The sequence below is a fragment of the Gallinula chloropus genome, assembly GCF_964237585.1.
Source record: "Gallinula chloropus genome assembly, chromosome: 1".
Classification (NCBI taxonomy): domain Eukaryota; kingdom Metazoa; phylum Chordata; class Aves; order Gruiformes; family Rallidae; genus Gallinula; species Gallinula chloropus.
This window is the reverse complement of record NC_140085.1, coordinates 214,158,216-214,185,896: the sequence shown is the minus strand read 5'-3', so window position 1 is coordinate 214,185,896 and position 27,681 is coordinate 214,158,216. Positions and strand designations below refer to the sequence as shown.

The 27,681-nt window shown below is 44.6% G+C and overlaps 2 protein-coding genes across 5 annotated transcripts in view; one reads left to right on the top strand and one right to left on the bottom strand.

The window, feature by feature from the left end:
- NBEA (neurobeachin) overlaps nucleotides 1-27,681 on the bottom strand; it is a gene marked incomplete at both ends in the record, with an annotated part of 550,746 nt that overhangs the window by 150,193 nt on the left and 372,872 nt on the right. For all 4 annotated transcript variants that reach the window (XM_084277996.1, XM_084277994.1, XM_084277997.1 and 1 more), the window contains one exon: nucleotides 16,465-16,601. In XM_084277996.1, coding sequence (XP_084134122.1) covers nucleotides 16,465-16,601 — 137 coding nt within the window. The remainder of the gene's footprint in view (nucleotides 1-16,464; nucleotides 16,602-27,681) is intronic.
- On the top strand, nucleotides 12,492-13,573 carry MAB21L1 (mab-21 like 1; the record flags this gene model as incomplete). Its single annotated transcript, XM_084279648.1, has 1 exon — nucleotides 12,492-13,573. The coding sequence occupies exon 1, from the start codon at nucleotides 12,494-12,496 to the stop codon at nucleotides 13,571-13,573; it is 1,080 nt and encodes a 359-aa protein (XP_084135774.1). The 5' UTR covers nucleotides 12,492-12,493.

The window sequence follows — 27,681 nt, the reverse complement described above, 5'->3', positions numbered from 1 at the left end:
ATTACTTCATGACTTCAGAGATATGTCAGTGTCTTGGAAAAAAGCTTTTTAAAACCAGCCTGGCAAAAAAAAAAATGTATGAGTACTTCTTGTATAGAAGATGAGTCCCACTAATGTCAATGGATTTACCTGCCTGAGAGACTCGTAAGTCAAGATAAATTAGGGTGAGAATGGGACATCTAAGGTTAAATAAAGGCTGACACCCAGGCTTCAGCAATGATTTTTCTTGTTGCTTTCTGAAATCTGCAAAGCTACAAGGTATTTCCTTTCCAACTTTTGAAACTATCTTTCTACAAACTACCATTAGTTATCAGAGCTCAAACTGCATAATAAAATCTGCTTTGCTAAAAGTTATAAAGGGAACATAACTTTAAATGATGGGGTTCAGGGGAACTCCTTAGCGGGTTACTGAAAGTCTGGGAAGAATAAACAACTAAACAAGAGCCATATAAAGTCAGTATCCCGAAGGTTACAGATCCCATTTCTAATTTGAGTTCCTCCCTATATTTTCAAACCGATGTACCCAGCCAATATCTTGGTAATTAGTCTGTGGAACACTGAATAGCAAATTTTCTCAGATGGACTCAATACCACATGCTCCCATAGATGTCCAAAGTGGAAGGCACAATATAACCATTTTACAGAACTCTCAGGAATCAGACAGGAGCAGAATAAATCACTCTGCGAACAAGCTGTGTACCAGGCTTCATTAGTTATAATTACCCCCAAAATATGCTCAGCAGAATGCACACGTGTCATCTGGGAGTGACACACAATAGAGTGGGCAACTTATAAACTCCTCCAAGCACAGAAAGAGTCCATAAAACAACTGGCTTGTGCATTTGGATTCATGTGATAACACCTCCTATTGCATAAGCCACCAGATGACACAGATGGGGCAAATCCAAACAAGGAACATTTCCTTTGTATAGGCATTGGACTTCATTTGATGCCTATTCAACCAACAAGCTGAGAAAGCCGAGTATGAAACACTAGATCTTTGTCTTTGTTATTTCCCAGATTGTGCTACACTTGCTGGAAATAATGAAACATGTAGAGGTTTAAATACTTTGAACACGACGAAAAAACAGAGTGAAACGAAACAAAACAGGATGTTAAATTTGACATACTTATGCACAGGCAAACCCAAACATTCTTCCCCAAACTTAAAAAGGAAACAGTTCTGCTATAATTTTAACCAGCATCTCCCTTTCACACATCCTTTTACCAAAAGAGGCAAGCACTGACTGAAGCGCTTTGAGAGTGCACATATCAGCAATGAGGTCTATTCTTTTCCAGAGAAAAAGAATATTAATCAACACTATGTTCATGGGTCAGATTACTTTGCCTTTAATGATTACTACAGAACCAACCACGTCATAATTACTGCAACATTGATGTCATCTTAACTTTGCTCTGTAAACTTGCTCATTTTTTTCTGCCTCCTGTACTTTCCTTCAATCATAATAACTATTTTCTGTCCAGGACATTCCAATCTCATACCAAATGCATGGGGTTTTTCCTTCCTTCTATTCTTGTTATTCACTTCTTTGTATCCATACACCACAGTGTTCCTGGTCTTCTTATTAAATCCCTTTCCACATCTTTTCTGTAGTTTTCTATGCTACAGTGATTTGATCACGTGAAAATATTGTAGGCATGTACTTGTTTGCTGCAATAAAACTGTGCTTTGCTCAGAGGAAAACTGATATCCACATGCAGCCTGCTGCACAGACTGATTTAATGGCAAATATAACGTTAAACCTGCTCATATGTCAGTATTTTAATAGAAACATGTAAATAGATATTGTTTGGATGTTCCATGTATATGCTAGTGCGTGCGTACACACATTGATATGAATGCCCATGTGTCTGTGTAACCCTGTGTTACCTTCCTGACATGCTGTTAAGGAACTGTGTAATATCCTCACATCTGTTGGCTACTTCCAGAGAACCCCAGAAAGTAACTCCAAAACTCTGACTGAGAATATATTCACATTAGTAACTGAACATCACCCACACGACGCTGAGATCTGTGGAACTGCTCACACCCGTGTAATAAATACCCAGTCACTTCGACACAGTGGTCTCTCTAACTGAGGTTCAGAGACTTCACAGTGGTAACATGAACGGGCATGGAGAGAGCCAAGTGTATCCCCAATATGTAAGATCAATTAAAGGGCTGTTACAAATAACATCAGTTAACCTGGGATCTGTCGGATCTGTGCTTCGCTAACACCGCGTGGGTGGAAGCAAGGACAGAATTTGGCCTGCTTGGCCCCATTTCCATGTAGTACAACCAAGAGGTCAGCTTCAGTATTCATGCATTCAACGCCAGCAAACTCCACACAGAGCTCACAGGCAGTGGCAGCAATTTCCTATTTTTAAAACATCAGAGAGGCACGAACGATTCGTGCATACGAGCTGTATGGTATTATCTGAAGTCACTGCTGTCTTCTTTCCTTTTCTTTTCTTTCTCTCTTTTTTTTTTCCCTTCCTATTTTAAAGAAACAGATATTGAATCTATCCCAGCTAATAATTTCATTCTGACACTTGAGTTTAAAAGGTTAAGTTACTATCTGAAGAAAGGTAATCTGGCTGCCTTTCATAGCAGCCTGCAAGCTCTGCAATCTGCATAGAGAGGGGCATTTGTCATCATTAGCTGAGCAGTGACAGCTGGCACCTAGGGTGTCCCAGATTCAAGAAGTGGCAAAGGCACTCTTTTACCTTAAGTTGCCATTAAGTGTAGCACACTTCATAAGGAGCAATATTTCCTTTTAGTTATACAGCATGAAATAACAGCAGCGAATGCATCTGTATTTTCCTCGGCACGGAGAACAGGCTGATATACAATTAGCAGCTGCCTTTAGACAAGAAGACACCGGGTTTATTATATGAGCAAACATCCCATTCTTGTCACTTGAAAATAGCTCCAATTGGCTCAAAACCAGGGCAGTGTATTTCCCTTCAAAGATACTGCCGGCTGATTGATTTGGAAATTTTTATTTATGGACATGACAAATCGTGACTCAACCACAGTTTTTAACTAGAGGTACAGCACTGCCACTTCAAGCTGGGAATGCCTAATTACTTAAACCAGACAGGTTATTAGATATAGGGGGGGGAAAAATAGTCCTGCACTGGCATACAAGCTAATGCAGGACATTATTGGTTTGAAAGGATACCTGATGGAGCACTATTTTAACAGCAGCGTTAGAAACTTGAAGTATATCCTTGGAGAGTATTTTACAGCTCAGTTTGCCACATTTTTGTTTTCAAAACAGCTCTGTGATATTTTGTGAAGGTATTCATATTTAAGGTGGTATTTAACAAATGGAATGCGTGGAAGTCTACGAAAGGAGTTGTTTTCATACTGCCATCAATTATTCAATGTATGAAAGACTGAAGAAATGGTTTATGAACACTAAAAGACCCTGATTTGGTTATTTTTACTGAAAAAAAAAATGCAAAGCTAAAAATTAATATAGCATGATATTAAAAAAAAAACCCAAACCAAACCCAAACATATTTTTTTAAAAAATTGGAAAAAACCCCCTCATTTTTCCACAGTGTCTCAAATCTGGGAACATAATCTATAATGCTACATTTTGCATTATTATGTAAACTAGTTTTTCGCAAATAAAACTAATTTTTGTGTTAATGTAAAATCTATGCAAATACATGCAGTCATTTATCAGGGAAGCTGACAAGCATTCCATATTGGAGAGGGAAAATGAAACTGCCTCAAGAATAGAGGCAATTAATTATTTCTGTATTTTCTCTTCCTCTGTCTTGAGGCACAAAAGTTATCCATCCAGTTAAAACAGCAAATGAAATAAAGAGATTTTTTTTTATTTAAACACATATGGCTTTTGCCTGCAATACTGATCACCACAAGGTCTACAGATGCCCGTGGCTAAATTGTACACTGGCAGATGCACACAAGGGAAAACTGTGTTAATGCAGCGTGGTGAACAAAACAAATGAAGAACTGAATTTTTGGAGGGGGGAGGTGGGTGTGAGGGAGAGTGGACTTCTTTCACCTCATCGAGACACGCACTTTGCCTACCAAGAATGGATTAGGGTAGTTATAAATTTAACCTGAAAGGCTTTTTTTCTCACCCCCTGTGCCAAAAATCTGAACCGTACGTGTAGGAGAAAACATCCACACAGATCCCCACAGTTTTGTAAGGTACAGATCATAAATAATGGGCTTGCCAAGATAAATGGTTATATTATTTCATCTTTACAATTAAGGACTAATAATACATAATGAATGCACTCACAGAATATAATGAGAAAACTGTTGTCCAACATACTTGCTGTCATTTTTTACCTACTTAAAGAAGCAGTCTCTTGAAGTGTAGCTGAGAATCACAAGCATTATGGTACAACCAAACATATGCCACATACTCTGCTGTGCTTCAGCGGGCTAGTAGAAGTTCTGCACTTGTTATGGTTCGTTTTGATAAGGTTATTTTAAAAAACTGAAAGCCAGAATTAGCCAGTTCATTCCTGGAAATCATTTGCAGGGGAAAGCAAGAAACAGAGAAGGTAAAATCTCTTCTGAAAATAAAGCCAGAATCATGCTGGTCACAGTAACGTTTCTCTTAGTAGGCCTGTACACACTGCACAACATAAAAATGACCAAAACAAAAGTAGTAAAGAATACATTTACAGCCCATTTTTGGCATGTATTTTGAGTGCATCGCACAATGTAAGTAAATCCACCCCGTTGAAAACAGCTTTGACAAAAAAAAAGGCCAAAAAAAAAAAACCCAAAGCCTTGATATTTTTTTTTTCCTGGAAGTATCCTTTAATTTCACAAAATAATTTAGTCTGTATCAACTGAAACTGTAAGTAAAGATGCTCCAGAGATGTGAAATAACAGATACCTCCTTTTCCTCATCTAAAACTAAGGAGACTTGAGAGAAAAAAAAAATCATCACTACCCTAACAGATACACAGCAAATGATTCGGTTTTCTTTTCAATGGCACTAGTTTAATCACAAACAACAACGTGCCTGGAAGGCAAAATCTATTTCTACTCTTAAGAAGAATCGATAGTAATATTCCGTTAAGACAAACAGCTATTTCCATAAGCAGCTAATATTTTTCTTTCAACAACTGCGCTGGAGATTTATGAAATGACCAGGCTACGTGTTGTTTCTGTAGTCCTTCTCGCTTCGGCGACACGGGCGCTACGCCGCGGATGATCCAGGTCTCTATATTCTGTTTTACAGCTGGGCTGCAAGAAGGGAAGGGAAAGCAACAAGGACAACAGGCAATCTGGGTTGATTTTTCAAACCCAAGCAAAAGGACAACTAGAGAGATTTGCTTTTGTTAATAAGAGACTCGGTTCTCCCCTAGATAAAGTATTACGCTCTACGATGGCAATGTTCCACCAGTTAAGGGGAGTGGTGGTGGGAAAATCAATATGTTTTAAAGGCCAAAAGATCTTCGTATCAAGTTTTTTCCTGAACAGATCTCTCCCCTATCTTCCTTAAATAATAAGTTGGTTGACATGTTTATATTACAGTTATACGTAGGGTATTTTTAGGAATAACAGATAAGTGTTTTTTCCAAGTAGGTTGCTCGTGTTTAAGTCTGTTAAAAGATTCACTACCTTTTGGGAGTTAATAGAAATCATCCTGAATATGGAAAAGCACGTGAAAAAAATACAGTTTTAATAGAGATTTTTGAAAGCATAATCTCTCACTCGTTTCTCTGAATAACCTCCTCTTCCTTGTAAAGGCTTTAGAGCAGATTAGGGAAAGCATCTTTGTGGGAGCATCTTGTTAAAATATGGACAAAACAGCACTGTCCTTTCTCAAGAAGCTAATTCCACACTCTGGCTAAAACACAATGAAATTAATAGGGAAGTTCTGCTTGACAGAAGAGTAGGTATTTGGGCCAAAAATGTATTTCCTCACCAACGCATGTATTTGATGCATTAGATATTTTAAAGACACGCCATACTTCGCCCTATTCAATTTTTAACCTCCAAGTGTTATCCTGCTTTTGGCCCTGATCCTGAAAATCACTGCCAGTGCACTGAAGAAACCCGTGACCTCACCAGAACCAGCTGACTGTTTCGCTAACCATGTGTGTGCACTGGCAGGATCAGTGGACTTCATAAGGTTCAATGAAACGTATTAATCACTCGCGACCAACTCACTCAACTCCTCCCTTCACCGTTATTTGGAGAGAAAATACCAGCGAGCTGGACACTACATTACAAAAATCCAAGTCTGCATTGAAATATGTTAGGTATGTCTTTTTAGAGCTAAATTGAGATAAAGTGAATTACACAGGTAATTTACCATAGCCACGCTATTGGAACAGGAGAGGACAAGTTTCGGTTTGAGTTAGGGGGACTTAACATGCCCGAAGTACAGGCAACACAAAAGTTGGCAATAAACACATGACATGATAGGATGTATATGGAAAGATGGTGTTTACTTCTAGCTTTATACAAGCCAGTGCTCAGGGATGTTGAGCAACATGTTTTCTGCTGATGTGAACAGCTCTAGCGGCTACCTGCACGAAGATGAAGTTTAGTTTGCTAGTCAGTATGAAACCAGCCTACAGGGAAACACCGGTCACAAAAATAAGCATGTTCAAGACATAACCACCCTCTCATTTCAGCTGGGCTAATAAGGTGTTGGGTTACTCATAAAACATACCATGAACAAGCCGAGTGATGCCCTAATTTATGTAATGACGCATTTCAAGTGCTCCCACACTTCAGTTTCGACTGACGTTTTCTAACACTCCAGTCCTCTCTCAGGCAACATATTCCAGGGCTAGAAGTTACGAAGGGGAAAGGTAGCTTAGACAAGAACTCTTTGGAAGCTGCTCATCCAACACATAGGGCTTTATTTTCAAGGTCAACGTTGAATATGTTCAGTCATTTAATCATATACAGCACGAGAGAGTAATGAGAGTTCTGCAGTGTTGGATGACCCACTGCAGATGTAGTAGATTCAAAGGCGCTAATCCCCACTGATTCCACACTCCTCTCACACAGTTCAGTGAAAAAAAAGAGAGCATTCTCCAAGCAGGAGATCTTAAAAAACAAACCAAAACTACCTTAGAAACACACACACACACATAGAGTGCTGTACTGCTTTAAAAAAAGCTGTACTTTAAGGAATGTCTGGCTTTGGAGCAGCTGATGGAGAAGTGAATCAAATTAATAATGCATTTTTTTTTCCCCCTGCTTGAATGTTTCTGCAGTTCTAGCTAACATTACAGTTGTGCAAGCTCCGTGTTTAGTTCTGAGACATAACATTTTAAAGAAAACAAATCAATTACTGGTTTTCCCTCTTAACAGATTGCGGATTAGAGGAATTTAAAGCATTAACAGTTCATCCACAAGACCTAGGATGACCACTTCCAACAGTGATACAAACTCTTTCCATGGTTGGTTTTTTTCTTCATCATTTTTAATGGGAAGAGAATACATACATGTGTTAATTTTAGCAATAATGAATGCTAATTGTGTGCTGTATTAAGGAGATATATCACAATTTTTTAAAAGTAAAAAAAAAATTTGCAAAAAAATATAGGTAATAGAAGAAATGTCTTTGTGTAGCTGATTATACAGAAATTTATACTCAAAAATCTAAGTAATGAAGTGGTAAGATCATTAAAATTGCACTTCTGTAAACACTATAGCACCTTACATTTAAATTTAACTTTCCTTTTGTTCCTTCATTTGAAAGTGGAGGCAAAAAACCAAACTACAAAATAGGAATATGGAAAAGTGCTGGTACCGTCACCCTCTATCACAAAAAATAAACCCCAAAATGCTGTCTATTTTATGTAATGTGACACTTAAAGCAAACTCAGCTCAAATATCTGCCTTTAGTTTTCGTACTTGAAAAAAAGTAAATTTATTGTTGCTGGCAGGATGATATGGATGAAATAACCAGGATGAATTGAAGGGGGAAGGGGAGAAAGGGGAGCCCAAGAAATCAGATGCATTCAATGAGCCTTCAAACTCACTTCTGCAGTAGAGATAAATAATTTAATCAACTTTGCTTCTATTTCTTCTTTTTTTCCCCCAGCTCCCTAGTGCAATCGGCTGATATTAAAAAATAAAAACTTTAAAATTCATGAGCAGTTGAGTGTGGAAGGAACTACCCCTCTGCAGTAAGAAATAGAGAGTGATGTCAGTGCCAGCCCTTTGCACGCATGCATCTGCATGTGCATTTTAACTCACACTTTTCACCCCATGAAAAAGAAATTAATTGGTGAAATTTATATATGGCAACTTTCCTTTTTCTTAATTTCTTCTTTTTTATTTCTCCCTCACACACACAGGCACTGTAGTTTGAAGGATTTGACATCACAAGCAGAGTTCAACAACTGCTGGTATAGTACCCCCCCCTAATTATGAGAAAGTATCTAGAAAACATTAATTTGGTAAAAGTCCCCAATATCACATGGTACCATTATCATGACAAATTATCAATCACCATTTTAATGAGGTGATTTTAAATCTGGGTTTTTCCAGGACAACTCAATGCATAGAAAAAGAAAACCCGGTGGTGCAAACGTGTTCCTTCCTTTTAGAATTTATGAAGGACGCACTAATAACTACAGAGAAAAACCAACCGCTGCTTCAAAATATTCATCTTTTATATCATATACAGTCAGGCAGGCAATAGTTTTTTGGAATCTAAACCAAACCACCGACTTCTTGTCACGTTAAGCGATTGGGTCACCTTTAGTCATCACATCTCAGTGGTTGACTGGTGCCAGCAATGCCCAGACCCACACATTTTCCTACCATCCACTGTTGATTGTGTGTGTGAGAGATGATGTAGAGATGTTTAAAGCAACGTTTAGAGTTAAGCATCACCCAGCCCAGGCTAAAGCCAGGATTTCCCACAGCCGCCGAGATAACAATAAATATGTATAACCGGCGCTACTCGGTACCAGAGGTTAATCTCAGCATTGTGTTCTGAAAGCTCTGAGTTCGGATATAAACCGTAATTTGGCTTTAATTCCGCCCCGCTATGGAAACCAAGACTCCTGGCAGCTTCAAGGGCCGACCCGTAAGCCTTTCGCCTTTTCGAAACCGGGTTTGCTGAGCTAAAACCCACGGGGCAAAAACAAACACAACCTCGGGCGGGCCATTTCCATCTTTGACGTGGAGCTGCGGCGCAGATGAAGCGATGAGAAGCTGAGCGGGGACCCGGCGTGCCCCCTCCGCAGGAAAGGGCTGTTCCTCTGGCGGGGATGGGAGGAAGGGACAACCTTTCCGTCCCCCCCCAGCCCCCCCACCCCGCTTTAACTTTCGTTTTAACACGGCGCCGGTGCGTAACCTCGCGCGGAAGGAGCTCTTTCTTATTTAAATGGCAAAGAAGCCGCCACCGATGAGGTTGGGCCGGGGGTTTCGCGGCCGCCGCGCCGGGGCGGGGACCGGGGCCAGCACCGCCGCGGGCCTTCCCCCGCCCCAAGCCGTCCCCGAGACCCGCCCGCCGGAGTTGGACCCAACTTCGCCGCTTTTCCTTCCTCCGTACAGCCCTGCCTTGCCCCGGCGAACGCGGCGCTAGTGTCTGAAGGGCAGGGCGCGACCGGCATCGCCCCCGGCCCCGAGGGGCGGGAGGGAGGGGACGGGGCGAAGGGGTCGTCCCGAGCTCCATCGGCGGGGCGGCGGGGCGGGATGTTGCCGTGCCGGCGAGGTGCCTCCCCCTCCCCGCCCGCCGACGGGGCTCGCGGCGGTGCCGCCGAGCTCGCTAAGCCCGAGGAAGGGGGGAAGAGGGCCGGTCCCCACCGCGTCCCCCGTCCCCGCCGCGGCAGGTTCCCCGCGCACCCGGGGGCAGCCGCCGGTGAAAAGCAGCGGGGGCGGCGGCGGGGAGGCGCCCGACTGTCCCCTCGGAGCCAGCGCAGACCCTTGTAAGTGCCTGCTGGGGGAATGCAGGGAGGACCCGGCCCCTGGCAGCTCGCAGCCGAGCGGCCGCGCACGCCGCCGCCCCGCGGGGGGAGGGAGGCGGCAGCCCGGGACCGCGGCCGGGGCGGCTGCGCTCCTCGGGGGGCGGCTCGGGAGGCGCCGGGACCGGGCGCGCTGTGCCGCTGCCGGACTCGCCGCTCCCGGGGGGAAGCCGCGGGTGTCCCGCCCGCCGCCGGGCCGGAAAAACCCGGAGGATGGAGAGAAGCCGGGAGTGAACTAGCATCTCTTGGCCCGAAACAGCCAGAAAGCGGCCGCCCCTCTCCGCCGTCGTCCAGGCGGCTGCGGCCGAGAAGAGGAAAAGCTGCTTTCGGGACGACCTGTCACCTGCGGTTTTTCAGCGAGGCGCCCGGAGACACTTCTAATCCTGTTTTACTCACGGGCAGAAAATGCTTCCCGCATCAGCTTCCCCTTCGGAAGCGGCACGGGGAGCGCCCCTAGAAACGGCAGCCCGGGCGAGACGAGCTCAAAGTCAGAAATTCTCCTCTATATGCAATAAAGTTGGTCGCGTTAATGCTCTGGATGAATGTCCTGAAACGTACGACTTCTCCTTAGCGATGGATATGCCTGCGACAGTGACTTTAAGAATTAGTAATCGGGGAGTAGATTAAAGATTCCAAGCGATTAAAAGCTTTGCGGTTTGTTTTGGTGGTTGTTGGTTGGGATGGGTTGTTTTTTTTTTTCCCTTAACAAAACCATAATATAATCTTGGGTTCTCTCAGTAAATGCTCAGTAAATGCTGCAAATCAGCAGAGTTTGCTACCCCGACTCACTTGCAAATAAAGGTCCCGGTTGCTAGCACTTAAAAAAGTACCGAAGGAGAAATTTGCTAATTACACATCACACACGCGAACCCCCCAACCCCCAACCTGTCAGGTTAGTGGCAATGCCAGCATGTTTGCAACCGCGAGCATCCCTCCCGTGTGCACATTTACTAAACGCAGCTTGGTAGCAGAGCACGCTGTGCGATACAGCGCCCAGGTTCGGAATGAACAGATACTTCTAGGGCGGCTCAAAAGAAAGCAGCTGAGCATCCATCCACTCCTCACAACACACTGGAGCTACTAGGCGGGATATAAAAAAAACCAAGCTAAGAATTGGCAGATGAGATTTTTACCTTTCATATCTGCTACGTGATTTCTGGAGGGAACGGGAAAAAAGACCTGACAGGTATGTTTAGCGATTGATTCTCCCTTCATAAGGTACAAACACAAAAAAGCCAGGCAGAGACAATGCCGAAACGCATTAAACCTCCAAATCGATTAGAGCCCGTCAGAAGATCTTTGAAAGCAATACAAATCGTGGATTTTTGCGTATTATTTTATTCCAAAGGACACTAAATTTGCCGTGAATTTGCTGCCTCGTCCCCTGGCCGGTTCACGAGAGAAAAAAAACCCCAAAACTAAACAACAAAAAAACCCTCCCAAAACCGACAAAACCCCCCCTCAACAACTTCTCGCTCGCAGTTACAGGCAACTATCAGGAGGAAAAGACAGCGTGATGTGATGCCGAGTGTTAGTTAATGAATTTACGCCGCTGCTCCTGCCGGAGCGAGCCCGGGCTGCAGCTCCCTGGATGATGGATGCCCATTAATACACCTGCATTCCCGGCTCGGCCGTGGGGGAGACACGCAGGGATTCAGTGCGGAGCCGCACAATTTTGCCAAATCCTTTCGAAACGTCAATACCCTTCACGCTACACCCAAAGGAGAGCGATTTTTCTTGATTTCCGAGCGTACAGATGACCGGGGCGGGTTTTTCTGCCAGTAACCTTCTACCTTTCTATATGTGCCCGTGTGTGTGTGTGTGTGTGTCTGTGTATACATATCTATCTCCTAGAGAGGGATTAATTAGCCGGGTTTGAGCTGAAAGAGGCTGCAGTGACGAGCCCAGTGGCGATTGGCCGCCCGCCTGCCTGGCCCTGCCTTTATAATTTCCACACGAGTGCATCTGGGCTCTTATACAAACCAACAGCCAGCTTCTTCTGACATATACACACACACACACACACGCGGCACTTTTTTTTTTCCACCATCTGATTAACCACCCCGCACACACAGTGATTACTACGGGAAAACATAAATAAATACGAAGAGGTTTTATTATTTTGACTACTGGAAGCCTCGCTGTGTCTCAGGGCAACTTTTGTTTTTCTTGCTGCTGGGGAAGGTGCAGCTCTCCATGCTTTCCTTTCACTCACGGACCCTTTAAAAAAAGGGGGAGGAAAAAATATCGCCCCCTCCAGTCCCCCGCCCGCCCCCCCCCCCCCTCTTTCCCTCCCCCCACCCCTCACCACCACCACCCCCACCCCCCCCCACTCCCCGCCACACACACTTCAAGACGGCTGATCTAAAAAAGCAGGAAGAGAGCATCTGAGGAGCAGCAGCCCCAGCGCATTTTTGAAAAACATTTGTTACATTTCAGAGTGCGGCAGCCTGTTTCTCCTCTGAAGTTGGCTCCAGCCTTAGCAGCCGCATTGGATCCCACAGCCTATTGCGAGACTCCGGTATACAATCCGGATCTCTGCCCCAACATGATCGCGGCCCAGGCCAAGCTGGTGTATCATCTGAATAAATACTACAACGAGAAATGCCAAGCCAGGAAAGCTGCCATCGCCAAAACGATCCGAGAAGTCTGCAAAGTGGTGTCGGACGTGCTGAAGGAGGTGGAGGTGCAGGAGCCCCGCTTCATCAGTTCCTTGAACGAGATGGACAATCGCTACGAGGGGTTGGAAGTCATCTCCCCCACGGAGTTTGAAGTCGTGCTGTATCTGAACCAAATGGGGGTTTTCAACTTCGTGGACGACGGCTCCTTGCCGGGCTGCGCTGTGTTAAAGTTAAGCGACGGGCGCAAGAGGAGTATGTCCCTCTGGGTGGAGTTCATCACGGCGTCTGGCTACCTCTCCGCTCGCAAAATCCGGTCCAGATTTCAGACTCTGGTGGCTCAAGCCGTGGATAAGTGCAGTTACAGAGACGTGGTAAAGATGGTGGCGGACACCAGCGAAGTGAAGCTGAGAATCAGGGATCGGTACGTGGTGCAGATCACTCCGGCGTTCAAGTGCACGGGGATCTGGCCGCGGAGTGCTGCCCACTGGCCGCTTCCCCACATCCCCTGGCCGGGACCCAACAGGGTGGCGGAGGTCAAGGCGGAAGGCTTCAACCTCTTATCCAAGGAGTGCCACTCTCTGGCCGGCAAGCAGAGCTCGGCCGAGAGCGATGCCTGGGTGCTGCAGTTCGCGGAAGCCGAGAACAGACTGCAGATGGGCGGCTGCAGGAAGAAATGCCTCTCTATCCTCAAAACCTTACGGGACCGGCACCTGGAGCTGCCGGGCCAGCCCCTGAATAATTATCACATGAAGACTCTGGTTTCCTACGAATGCGAAAAGCATCCCCGCGAATCGGACTGGGACGAGTCGTGCCTGGGGGACCGGCTCAACGGGATTTTACTGCAGCTCATCTCCTGCCTCCAGTGCAGGAGGTGCCCGCATTATTTCTTGCCCAACTTAGACCTCTTTCAGGGCAAACCTCACTCGGCCCTGGAAAACGCGGCCAAACAAACGTGGCGACTGGCTAGGGAAATACTTACCAACCCGAAAAGTTTGGAGAAACTTTAGAGGGCAACTAGAAAACCAGCCCGATCGATAAATCTGCTTCTTTTCCCGATGAAGTTTAAGCTGCCTGTTCGAAAAAGGTCAAATATTTCCACTTGGCAATGCAAATAATATGCTCCTTTAAAAAGGAATATAGCTTAGGCTCTTCACAAAGAAAAGCAAATGAGAACAGCCAGGACGGTCCCTCTTATCTTCGCCAGAGTTTTGCAGTTCCCCGTGAAAAAAAAAAAGCAGGAAAAAAAAAGCAGGAAAAAAAAAAAAAGCAAGTATCTTATCCGGAAAGCAAAATTGGCCGTAATTTGACATGATTGTCACCATTCTGCCTAGAAACGGTACCAACGGATTATAACAAAACCCCGGTATTTTTATGTAAACCCTCTGTGAGTAAAAGCTGTTTGGATATGCCACCTGAACAAACCCTAATGTACCTTTTAATTTGTATCAAATATTGTGATTTCACATTGTCTTTGAAATTGTGGATGTTGGTGTTTTGTGATTTGGTGAACAGAAGTTAAATTGCCATTTTGGATACTTCAAGGACATTTTCTGCTAAAGAGAAGATACCATTTAAAAAGGTAGATTTTATCATGGTACTTTTGTTAATTGTCTTTTGAAGTGTCTAAACTTAACAAGTTTACATTTTTCGTTTCATATATATTGCTTGTTCTATTTCTAACATTCCATAAATATACTTGAAATGTTATTTAAATATATTCAAAAGAAATTTGGATTCTGCTTATATAATAACGCTTGAATATTGGAATTATATATTTGAAAATGCACTTGAAATACACTGGATAATTACCTTTTGTGATTTAGATTTTAATTTCTGTTGCTGATTTATTTAATTACAAGCTAATAAATGAAGTAAAACGCATATGGGTAAGCGTTTCAATACCGGATTAAGTTTTCTACTTGCAAAAAAAACCCAACCCCACAGTGGCAGCTATGTTTTGTGAATTTTGTCTTGCTGGTGATAGTTGCTTGAATCCTGTAAAGCAGAAAACTTCAGGGCAGCCGACTGGTTTTGCCTTCTGAATAGTTGTGTAGAATAGGGAAATACCGGTGGTACAAACACGTTAGGATTTAGCTCCAGGTGACCACGAGCAACTGTCAGGCACCGAGGTAGTTATTAATGCAGTCATACTTTTGTTTCAGCCGCCAGAAAATAAATCTGTTTTGGAAAGGTTTATTCTACGGCGCTGATGTGTTTCTCCTCGGTTTTGAACAAAGCTGAGGAGACACAACGTACCCCTCCAGCAGCATGTACCGAGCAGGAGGGACCCTGATAGAATTAGCATCTTGGCGCAAGCATTAATAAAGAAGAAAATAAAATCTGGAGGCGAAAAGTTCAAGCCGGTACCAATAAAACCAACACCACTATCACTTCTGACCTACAAATCCGGTATGAATGTGGTTAAGATCCCCAACTGCGCTCCCAGAAATCAAGTCCCTGCGCTCCCAAGGCATTCAGGGGGAATAACATTATAGGTGCCTACAAAACAGCAAGCGACCCAAAATCGCCCATCCGTACTGCACCGCCTGGTCCTCCTCAGGATGCGTTGCTTTGAAAGCGGCTGCAAGGGCAAAACGCACAAGAACACCGCGGATTTTCCTCAGTACCCCAACAGTCAACAAGTGCCGAAAGCGGCCGCGTAACAGCCGCTGGCAGCTCTTTCCAGCGGGTGCACAACGAAGCCGCTATACCCAGCGATTCGGAGAGAATCTCTGGGTTTTCATTTTCTTTCTCTCTCCCCTCAACCCCCCCCCCCCCCCAGCACTACGAAGAAAGTTCCGAGTTTGAGAAAATTTGCGTCAGAGAGAAATCACCTTATTACAAATATATTCAGTCGAGGTGGTTAGCATAGTTCTCGGGAATTATTTATCATATTTCTGCAGGAAAAAAAAAAACAACAAACCACCCAAACAACCAAACCAAAAAAAACAACAAAAAATAATCCAGGCTCTTTGCAAAAATACCTCCTCTAATTTCTCTCTTTTAACATTTTCCAGTGCAATAACCAAAAAAAAAAGGGAGGGGAAAAAAAGGGGGGGAATAAAAGGGAAAAAAGAAGTAACAGCGATAAAAATAAACTGAAACACAGGCGAGAGGAGCGCCCTGTAACACACGTCCCTCCCGTATGCCCCCTCCTCCCTCCCCCCCCGCCCCGTGGCAGCCCCCCGCTCCCTTCCCGCAGGGAGGAAGCCACGCAAAGGTTTCTGCTCAAGTCACGCACCCCTGTTCTGCTGCGGATGGGCTGGGGGGTTTTCTCGACGGGGGCGGGGAGGGGAGGCAAGGGGAGAGGGGGAATTGGTAGTAGTAAATGACTTCAGGAGAAAAAAACAGTTTTCCCAGGAATCAAGTCTTGGCTACACGCTTATTTCCCCTTTCGTTTTCCTTCTCTTTTGGATTTTTTTTTCCTCCAAAAACAAGCATTAACTTGCATTTCAACCGTGTTTACTCAAACGCGCCGTGTTTTCTTACGTGCAAACTAACTTTCTTGAAATAACGGGATTGTCTGATAACCTCGGAAGGGGTAAAAAACCCTCTGCTGTGTCTCGGGAAGGCTGCTGGCTGGGACTGCTGCTCCCTCCAGGGATTTCAGAGCAATTGGCTTAACTACTAAATCTGACCACGTTCATACAAAGGCACCGAGCGAAAGGCTGCTGGAAAACGCGCACGCTGCCGTAATAGAGGATTTAACATCATTAATACATCGCGGAGGCTTTTTTTTCCCCCTTTTTTTTTTGGATAAAACGCAGCGAGAGGCGGCAGCCGGGAGCAGAGTTGGGAGGGAAGGAGGGAGGGAGGGGGCGGCTCCGGCGCACGTGGGATGAGACCGGAGATGGGACCGGGACCGGGGACCGGGACCGGGACCGCCCGCCTCACTCACCTTAGGATCGATCTTCTTGAAGGCCGGGTCATCTTCATCCACCTCGAAGTAGATTTCCGTGGTGGTGATGGAGAGCGTCCCCTTGGCCACCACCACGGGGGCGATGAGCTGTGCCGGCGTGCTGAGGACCACGGGGCCTGCAAGGCAAGGGCAGCGGCGTCAGGTTGGAGGCGCCCGGCCGGCCCATCATCCCCGGTAGCCCTTCCCTCCGCCAAGAGAGCGCCCGGCGAGCCCCCTAATAAACTCTGTTTGTAAACCGGCGTTTATTTTCCCTCTCCTGCCCGCGGCCAGCGCTTTGAACTCCGCGGCCAGGACAGGACCGAGTTTGGGAGCTCCGGGGTTACGAGATAAATCAGCCAGCGGCGAAATTCAGCCGGGTTAGAGTGAAAAGTAGTTAGTAGGTCCCTTCTCTTTTCATTGCCCTTTTGCTCCTCGTTAACACTATCGCCGTTTATGTGCGATAGCGGCGACTGTAACCACACAGCATCGACCTGGCATCCAAGGGTCCCCGCGGCGGCCGGGCCGGGCCGGGCGGGCAGAGGAGCATCCTGCATCCCCTGCCCGCCAGACCCCGCGAAGCCTGGGGCCGTTCATTCTCTTTAACTCTGCGTCCAAACCTCAACTCCAAAAAGTATTGCGAAAGATTTAAATTTATATATATATTTTTCAAAGCTGCTTCGATACCACACGCGCACACAAAGGCTTTAAGCATCGTTAAACATGTTTACGGCAAGATCATTTTTATTTCAACTCGCTGTCACTTCATCCTCTTGCAATCGCTGTAACAATATTTCGCTCAAATACATCCCTTAACGTGACGCTTGCACGGGCACTGGAAGGATGGGAGGGGGAAAACCTATTATAACAAGCAGCAAATTGTTAGGGATTGTAATTCAGGGGGGGGAAAAATCCCAAACACCCAAAAAAATAAATCCCAACAATAACAAAAAAAAAAAATCCCCAGCCAGACCAAATAGAACCCCCCAAACTTCTGCTTTAATGCAAAAGAAAAGAGGGGATCACTCTTTCACCATCTTTTTCTTCAGCATGAATGCAACCTACTGCCTACAGCCTCGGTGTTTTGGAAGCTCACGTGTTCTAATTAAAAGAAAAGATGAAATCTAAAAGACTCTCCCGGATTTGGCTGCCGAAGCGTGTAGGGTAATTTGTACACACACCTGACGTACGAATAACAAACGCCTCAGTGCTGAGAAACCGGGTCCAGCGCCTGCCTGACGCACCTTTCGGGGACCGGCAAACTCATCACTGCGGCGAACGCTAAAAAGAAAAGGGGGTCTGTCTGTTTGAAGCGGTTAAAAATCTCCCCCTTCCATAAGGAAAACCTTGCTCGGATGGCGGAGAGAGCGCCTGCGTACGGCCCCAGCTGCCCTCCCCGGGCGCTCGGCTCTCTCTGGGGAACGAAGGCAGCGCCCGTGCGGAGGGCCCGGTGCGGGCGAGGGCTGCAGCTCGCACCAGGCGTGGATGCGACCTCTCCTCCTCCTCCTCTTCCTCCTCCTCCCGCGGTTCTCCGCACACACACTTTCCTACCACGTCTTGCAAGCGACGCTTCAAATTACTCACTTAGCCCAAATTAGTCCTGTATCGGCGCATCTAACTGTCATGTCGTTAATGTTTTACTTTACTGTAACACCCCATTTGAGCCCGTATTGCTCAATGTTTTGTCACCGACGCTGCAAAATAAATAGAAGGGGAAGGCGCGGGTTGCTGTGCGCACACGTAGAAGCTCAAGCGCAAGAGTTTCAGTGACAGCTTTCAGCAGGCCAGCGTGGCAGGCTGGATAATATTGATACAAACTCTATTTTCTTTCATTTTATTGTTTTCCATCTCCTAATAAACCGGGGTAGCCTCTTGACCCGAGTCAGCTGATCGGAATCACATGCGCCGGGCTTGCTTTGCTGCTCTTCCCTGTCTCGCCTCCATCTTCTCTCCCTCCCTTGCAGTGAGAAAGGAAAAGGAGTCGAGTCGAGCCCAGCCGAGCCGAGCTCAGCCCAGCCCAGCCCAGCCGAGCCGGGGAAGCCCGGCCGCGGGCTCCAAAGGGCAGGGTGATCGATCCGAAACGCCGCTTTAAAGCCTCATCAATCTTCATCTAGGTTGCTCAAGTAATTACGCCCGATTCTCTTGTACGATTACAAGTGGATTTGGGTTTCTATTCCCCAGGCTCCCTTTCTTTGTGTTTATAGAAGGGGGGTCTGGGCAGACAGCGGCTCCCTGCCCTGCAGAAGCACTTTGCCCTCTCACGATGAGCGCCCCAGCCCTCCCCTCGCCCTTCCCCGCAGCCCGGCCGGGAGCCGCCGCTCGGCCCGGCGCAGGGTGATGGGTTCGGGGGGCCTTTGTGCGGCAAGAAAAGAGCCTTCGGAAGACGCGTCCTGGAAACGACCCGATATTCTATCATTTTAAGGAGGCGTTTGTGGGCTTTGCTGAATCCCAGAAGGAAGACCATCAATTTAATCCAATTACCTCTTTTCCCTGGTGTTGTGTGGCTAAAATAAAAATAAAGCCCCCGCTATTTAATGGTCAAAAGGCCAAAACCTATTATCTGACATCCAGGAGAAGACAATAGGTGCACCCCGGCTCAGCGGGTGTGCTAACGAAACGTACTCTCGTGTACTGGAGGAGGGGGCAGAGCTGCATAAGCGGGGTGGTGGGGGTGGTATGTGGGTGTGGAGGGAAGGGGGACACTAACTTCTGAACCCGTTACCGAATGCAGGGGGAATGGGGGACTGTTGGCTTCCTCCTCCCCAGAACAGGCTCCGAGCTCCCAGCCCCGGTACCTTGGCATTTGGCCTGTGTTCAGCTCCAATGAAACCCTAGAGTCGTTGCAATGTAAACATGTCAGAGGTATTAAAATGCGACAAGGAATAAGCCTTATTGTACTTTCCAAATGAGAAAAGGTTGGCTTTTTAAAAAAAAAAAAAAAAAGCAGAAAGCATAATAAATAGTGGTCAAATGATGGGATTTCGGGGGAGGAGGGTGTTCAAATTAAGTTAAGCAAATCTTTGCGGATTTTTTTTTTCTTCTTCTTCTCCTGAAAGCACAAAATGAAAAAAAAAATCGGTATTAACAGTGTGTCATTTTTTACACTTGTCCTTTGGAAATCTCCAATTACAACTTCCACTTCCATAGCATGTTTAAGGAGCACTGAGTCTTTTTGTTGTAGCCTTCAGGGAGCAAGCCAGCCACTGAGAGAATACGAAATTAATCCACTACAGCTATAGAGAGAGAGGATTATGTTTTAATCCCCTTTGGGATAGTCTCTGGATTTTAAGGATCCGATATTAAAATGTTTACATAGAGCATAATCAAAATACCGCCGATTTTCCATATGGCATCGAGCTATCGGGAAAGCTTTGGGTACCCCTTCCCAACCCCAATTGATAATCTAATGAAACAAAAGCCGGGCACACCTGAGCCAAGAGCCGCGGGACGGGCTCATTCGCATGCGGGGAAGATAACGAGCTCCGGCTACCAGCTTAGCCCCAGCCCCTCTGCGGCAGCGGCGAGCTGCGCTTTTCCAGGGGATGTAAATATTCATTCCCAGCGCGGTTGGAGCCCCGGAGAAGTGAAGCTCAGCAGGCTCTGCCCGCGCTCGGGGCTGCGCTCCCGGGGGCACCGGCCGGTACCGGTACCCGGGGATGCGCCGGGTGCTCCCCGCGAAGATCAAGATGCTCCGGCAAAGAGCCGAGGGCACTTCCCTCCCGGCTCCGGGGTGTGGAGGGGGGGAAAGACAACCTGTGGCTGCTCCGCTCCACCAAACGGCTTGGGTTTGTGGAGAGGACAGGCGTCTGGAGCGCTTGTCAGCTGCTAGGACTCTTAAGCAAAGAGCATCTCTTTTTAAGGATCATTTCGTTGCCTCTTCGCAGCCTCTCTGAAGGGCCTTAAAGCCAGACCAGAACTCACTTCAGATCCGCGGGGCTCGGAATCTTGTTCAGCCGGAGGATTTTCTGCCTTGCCTGATCCCTGTGGCCGGCACATGTGATTTACATTTCTAAAATAAACGCTACCGCGCAGATACATGTTCAAATATTTTCTTTCCAAAAGTAAATGGTTGGGGGATTAGAAGGTCCCAGGGAATGAAAGCAGAATGTAACCTCTCTTCTTGCCTCCATTAATTCCTGTTAAACAGAAACTTCAGCCCCTGGATTTCCTATCTCAGCTCTTCCATTTCAAGTTCAAGTCAAGAAAGTCAATGCAAGTGAAAAGTTCCATCAAGAGTCCGCTGTCTGCTAAAGCTCTGCCAGTAAAGTTGCTCCTCCTCAGGAAAGCTCCAAAGCAGTGCTGTTTTGAACTTGTTATTTCAAACATTTTCACTTCCATAAACTGTCATTTTAAAGCACGGGAGCAAAAGATGTGTTACGTTTATGAGCCTTGAAAATGACACTGGAGATATATACCTGCTAAGATGATGGGGTGTAATTACTCCAAAGTAGGCTATGATATATATGCTTTTATATACTGAATTCTGAAAACAAGGAATTGACCTGCTGCAGGCTCAAAATATTAACTTTTAAAATAATATTTTAGTGATTACTTACAGATGAAAAAATACTACCTGGGACATATACCTCAAAAACATATCCGATCAGCCAGACCAATTTAAGTTTACAATCTACTGGTAAGTATTATGAAAAAAAAATGTGATGAATATTGTTTTTATCTGACACTGTCTTAAAAGAAAAAACGTATTTTTTTATATACTGCTTAAACATGGAAATTACAAGCCAGATTAGCTGAAACTAATACATTTTCTATGTAAAACAGTCTGCATAAACTACAATTTGTAGTTTGATATGACATTGAAATCTAAAAATAAATATTAAAAATAATTATTAAAAATTAGTCACAAAGTGCCTGGAAGAAGACAACTGAAATTCCCTCATCACTTTAACTCTAAAGCCGAGTGTATCTCTCATTGAATTGCATTTAAAATGACTCTAAAATTTTACACTTGAAACAATTTACACATAACACACACTCACACACACAAACCCCTTAAGTTTCTTGCAATGTAAACCACATAGCGTACAAAAAGGAAACAGGTATAGGCACCAGAAGCCTTTGGGAAAAGCTCTGTAGTCAGAAAAATACCTCAACCAATTAGCATCATTAATACACCGTATGCACTGCCGTGGAAATAAGAAGTAAACAATGTCAGACTTCTAAAACAAACAATTCACAGAATTTAGACTTTTTTTTTTCTTTCTTCCCATTTTCATCATAAATCTGATCCAAACCACCCTTTAAAAAGACTTCTGTAGTAAATATATTAAACTTACATGAGGATGGTTGCCCCCAATTTGTTCTCCACTACAGCAGATACAGGGAGGAACTCCACACAAGCCAAGGTTTTTATAACAATGTGTATGTACAGCTCCCTTTACATACCACTTTCAATAAAGAGAATAATTTGCACAACTTTTTGATTGCAAACCCCAGAATCTGACTGTAAACATGGCTATAATCTTGGTTTTTTTTCCTCTTCCCCCACTGCCTAACAACCCCAATTCCTTTCCCCAGTTTTCAGAGATATCCAAGCTTACTTCGTTGGCTTTTTACTCTTGCACAATCATATGTTTCATATTGTGAGGGAGGGATTGATTTTTATTGTTTGTTTAAATGTCATTGCCAGTGTGGATAGGCCCTGATATCCAAATTTTTCCCCACTTTTCCCCCCTTTCCTCCATAAAGCATGTACCACTACTACTGACATCAAAGATCAACTTCAATGGTCTTTTTCAACAACAATAACTAAACAATTACAGCAACTCAATTCTCTTAAGTGGTGCCATAACAGCAAACAAATGTGCTTGATTAAAAAGAAAATGTAAATAGAAATAATCCTACATTTTTACAACTGTGAATAAAATAGTAAGAAATACATATTTTTTAAGGGGGTTGTGAAAATAGTGTTGTTTAAGGAAAAAAAAAGTAATTTAAGTCATTTTCTAAGAAGTTTTTCAAAGTAATTAAGCAATTTTGTAAAGTCAGTCATTTTCTCTCCAACATAAACATACTTTCCATACATTTGAATTAAGCGACATATACACCTCCTCAAGTGAATTATTATTCTCATTTCATATCTTCCTGGTCCTATGGGATGAAAAAGATGAAATCCTACTTCCCACTGAGGGAAAACATCTTTCACAATATTCCTAGGTATCCCTTTATGTTGTTAAATGTGTGATTGAAAGTGGCCACTTAATGGAATGGTTGCAGAATAGGCAGAGACAAGCTCAATACTGTCCCAAAGTCCTTCTTATTAAGTATCTTCTCACTGAAGGTCTCATGGAACAATTAGCTGCATGTCTAACAGCCTAAAGCAACTCCAAGAAAACCAACTTTTGCCCCCTTTTGCAGGTAAATTTGATTTGCTCTGTGGCATACATGAGAACCTCTGAACTGTGCTCAAGCTCCGAGTAGCTTACGTGGGGTTAGTATTGTTCCAGGACGGGTTTGAGTGCCAACCTGCCAGATGATGAGGTATTAATAATAATCAAGACTCCCCTTAATGATTCCCAGCTGGCCAGAAACCGAAATGTTTGGGATAGGGACCTCACTCATACATTTGCCACTTCAAAATTAGATTCATACAGTGTGCTCTGCCTGAAGCTATACCTTGGAAGGGCTGAGTAATTTAAGCTGGTTTAGAAACCAAGAAATTGATGGTTAAGCAGTGCATCCAGATGTGAGTATACCACACCAATGCACTATGACCCTCACTAGCTTCCTCCTCGTTTTCAGGTAAAATTTAAGGTACTTCTTTTCAACCTAGGAAACCTTAAGTGATGTTGGACATGCCCACCTATCTGACAGTTCTTCTCTCTGAGAGACACTGCAGCTGTCTATTTAATCAAAAGGTTACAGAAAACAACCCACACCTTAAAAAGCATATTTAATGTTGGAAGAAGAAAGGAGAAAGCAGAGAAAGCATCCTGCTGTACCAGTACACCTCTGAAACAGGAGCTCGTTGTAATGAGTCAGGAACATGAGGGATCAAATCCCAGTTGCGAGCCTGAGTAAACCAGACTTGACAGGTATCTTACACAGTCCAGCTTGTGTATCTTGTCATGCCAATAGAGCCCCATTGATTAGAAATGAAATGAAAGATGTAAGCCCTCAGCTTTCATTTCTTCTGGTTTCCATTCTGGAAAAGCTCTTCAGGATAAACTGTTCAGCCTGATGCTAGAGACTGTAGTGAAGGGATGTGTTACGTTCAGATAGCTTGTGATACTTTCCAGTTCACTTCACTGGCTATCTACTCCTCTATGTGAATGTGAACAGGAATGAATTGTTGAATTAGCACATGGCTTGCAAGTTATATATGGAAGAATTCTCTAAGATTCAATAGCTGTTAACTTAAAAATTTCCTGAGAATACAAGTATCTCTAAACAATGCCAGGATGGACAAAAAATGCTTTCAAGTGCAACCATGTGTACTGGTTGATTGCATGTTTTGCTTTCCCACTGCTAGGGACCTTCTGGAGACCTCCCCAAAGACTCTCTGGTACCTAATGAATGGAGAAGTGATGTGGCAGGCTCTGCATGGAGACCTCCTTCCTTAACAACCTGATCCCACTGCAGGAACTTGATTGCTCCTGAAATCCCTTCTCCTGAGTTCAAGTTTGTTCAAAGTGGCTTCCAGGTTCAGAAGTTACACAGATAGAGCCTGTCAGAAGGTGCTTAGGTAACCCTTGCTCCTTCAAAAAGCCAAACTTAACAGCACTCACGTAACAGGCTGCCAGTGATCACCCATCCAAACACATTGGCTGGGGTTGCCTCTCACTCAATCAAAGCCAGTGAAACCAAGACTAACCAAACCATCTTCTTGACTGCTTTTTTAGTTTGCTTCTATAACATAAATGTAAAAATAACAAAGAAAGCACAAAAAAGCCTGTCCATAGGTCAGTGAAAATTCTGGATACATAGTCTACGTAAGCCTGTCTCTGTAGGGTCGTAGATTTTGGACAACAGGGCTCTTCATATGGAAATCAATTGCATGGTGAAGATGAAATAAGGTGCAGAACTGGAGTATGGCTCCTTGTGTCTAGACTTGCCTTTCTGCACTCTCCTCCTCTCAGGCAGCTCATCAGCTTGACCTTTGGTCAGCTAAGGAGTACCAGTACTTCAGGACAGTTGCAGGACTGTGTACTAGGCAAGTGTGCACCCACAGGCTCCCTTCTAGCCCGATTCTGCAGCTTTAGAAGTTTCAAATAGGAAAAGAAAGAGGTTTGCAAGTTGTGGGAATGATAAAGGAACTTAAGTGGACTGGTATGAGTGGACAGCCAGAGCATCTGAGGCTCCCAGGGCCTCTCCTAAATACAAAACAACAAAGGTGCCGTTTGAAAAGCTGAAGATGCTCAAACTTAGAATGGGGTGTGACAAGGTACAGAGAAGAGCTCTTCAAAGCTCTGCTTAGGAGCACTATGATACATGACTGACGACCACCTTATAAAACATGAAGCTATTTTGGATAGTAACGTGGAAAAATGATTAGAATAAACACTGAAATGTCTAAAAATAGTATGTTACAGAAACTGTGTGGGGTTTTTTGGTTTGTTTTCAGTGTGAAAGCCAACTACATATCGAAACCGTTTTCAGTTTGTGCCTGAATCTATACTCTAAATTAAACTCATACAAATATGGGTTTTTTTCTTTTTTATACATGACTTGAGAATCAAAATCTGAATATATAATAAGCAGAAACTATGTAAATCTGGCTGAATTAGGTTTCCATGTTTGGAAGTACAAGGCTTGCATGGTTCCACGTCTACCATAAAAAGGGAAAAAGAATCACTCTTCTTCCACATTCCTACCCCTTCCCCAAACAAGCAACCCACCCCCTGCCATGACATTCCTATCTTGAATGTTAATTTGCAACAAAAATGGAGTTTATGGGAGAAAACTACTCAGGAGTGGATCATAGAATCATAGAATGGTCTGGGTTGGAAGGGACCCCAAGGATCATAGAGCTCCAACTCCCCTGCCACAGGCAGAATCCAGTGAATAGTTTCCACTAAGAAGCCTGAAAAAACTGGGAAAAACAGTAAGACTTTTTTTGGCACTTTTAAACAAAACGTTGATAATTGTTATGTAACTGATGGATCTGTGTGTGCACAGACCTACACAGAATCACAAGGTTGGAAAAGACCTTGGAAGATCATCAAGTCCAACCATTCCCATCCTAAGCTAAACCAGATCCTTAAGTACCTCATCTACCCTTTTTCTGAACACATCCAGGGAAGGTGACTCAACCCCCTCCCTGGGCAGCCTGTTCCAGCCCTGACAACTCTGTCAGGAAAACATTTGTTTCTAATGTCCAATCTGTCCCTGCCCTGGCACAGCTTCATGCCATTGCCCCTTGTCCCATCTCCTGTCCCCTGGCTGAAGAGACCATCGCCCACCTCTCTACAACCTCCCTTCAGGTAGTTGTAGGTGGGGAGAAGGTCTCCCCTCAGCCTCCTCTTCTCCAAGCTAAACAGCCCCAGCTCCCTCAGCTGCTCCTCAGAGGATTTGCCCTCCAGCCCCTTCCCCAGCCTGGTTGCCCTTCTCTGCACTCGCTCCAGGATCTCAATGTCCTTCTGATGGTGAGGAGCCCAGAACTGGACACAGCACTCGAGGTGTGGCCCCACCAATGCCCAGTCCAGGGGCACAATTCCCTCCCTAGACCTACTGGCCACACTGTTTTTGATACAAGCCAAGATGCCATTGGCCTTCTTGGCTGCCTGGGCACACTGCTGGCTCATATTCAGCCTGCAGTCACCCAACATCCCAGGTCCTTCTCTGCCTGACAGCTCTCCAGCCAGATACATGTTTTCTTAAAGAGAAAAATGTAATTCATGGAAAAACTTAAGGTACCTTCACCACCTCCAGGCAGAGATCAAGAGAGTAAGAGAGACTGCAAGACAGAGAGTGAGAATGGGGGAAAAACAAGAAAGAGAACAGCTGCTACCTCTGATTCTGCAAGCCTCAGAGGTGCAAGTGTTGGAGACTGAGGGGCAATTATTAGGAAGCATACTTGTTACAGCCCTTCCTGGGCTTCTCCTGTGGTTGCTGCTTTTTGGCCTGTTGCCTTCACATGGCAACTGCCATAGTAGGAGAGCATGTGAGAGGTGGCAGAGCGTTCCCAGCCTTGCAGGAGAAGACACACAGGAGAGGGAGGAGAACAGTTGGAGAGAGAAGATAAAGTCAGTCTCAGAACCACTGTCATGCTTTGTTCTGCAGAAGTTTGGAGGGATGAAGATGATTCTTCTCCAAAACCTCCTGATTAGACTGTGGTCACTGCTGGAGGCAGTATAATGTGCTATTTGGTCTTTTCTTTCAACCCATTACTCAGACAGTGGATGTTGTAACAAAACTTTCTCTGGATGGCCCATACTACACATTTATCTATTATTTTTCCCCCTGTAAAATCTAATGATTTGAAAATCTGCCTTCTCAGTAGAGGCCCAAGTTAGCATTCTTTAATTAAGAATGTCTACTGTTTGTCTAACTCCATCAATAATAAGAATGGAGATGGTTCTACATACCTTAAAATCATTTCAGAGATGGCAACAGAAGTAAAAACCAAGAAAATGAGCCCCTCCATTACTCCTTAAGAATACATAAGAAGAAGTTGCAAACAACTTTGCTTACCAGAGACTGTCTAAATTGCTCAACTACTGCAAAGAAAATTCAGTATCAGGTTTTCACCCTAAGAAATGGTCCTGTAACTAAATATTTACATGTATAAATATGAGATGTATATTTTATAAAGGTAAGTCATTCGTATTTAAGTTTTCCAATCCCAAATACTTATTTTGGGAGCTTTTTGTGGCTCTAGATGCAGTTTCTCAGCGTGTTAGTGCATTTATTACTACATCTGGCTGTATGGAAGACTTGAAAATAATTTCAGAAATGTAAATGAGTCCTTTGTTTAGAACCTGGAATAGAAAATTTCCCTAAGGGCTAAAGGATTTACTTTTTTTTTCTTTTTTTTTAAGGCATTGCCACACCATTTTATCTGTAACTCTACGTAGCAGAACTTTTGGCAGTTTTCCAGTTTCCTCTAATGACAGCATCAATTTTTAAGTTTTTTTTTTTTTTCTTCCAATTGGAAATAGCTCCAAATGGTGATGATTTCTGTTGGCTTGTCTCAGACACGAGACAAAAGGCTTATTTTGCATAGGCCACAAAACAGATGTTGATAATGTTTGGTTACCA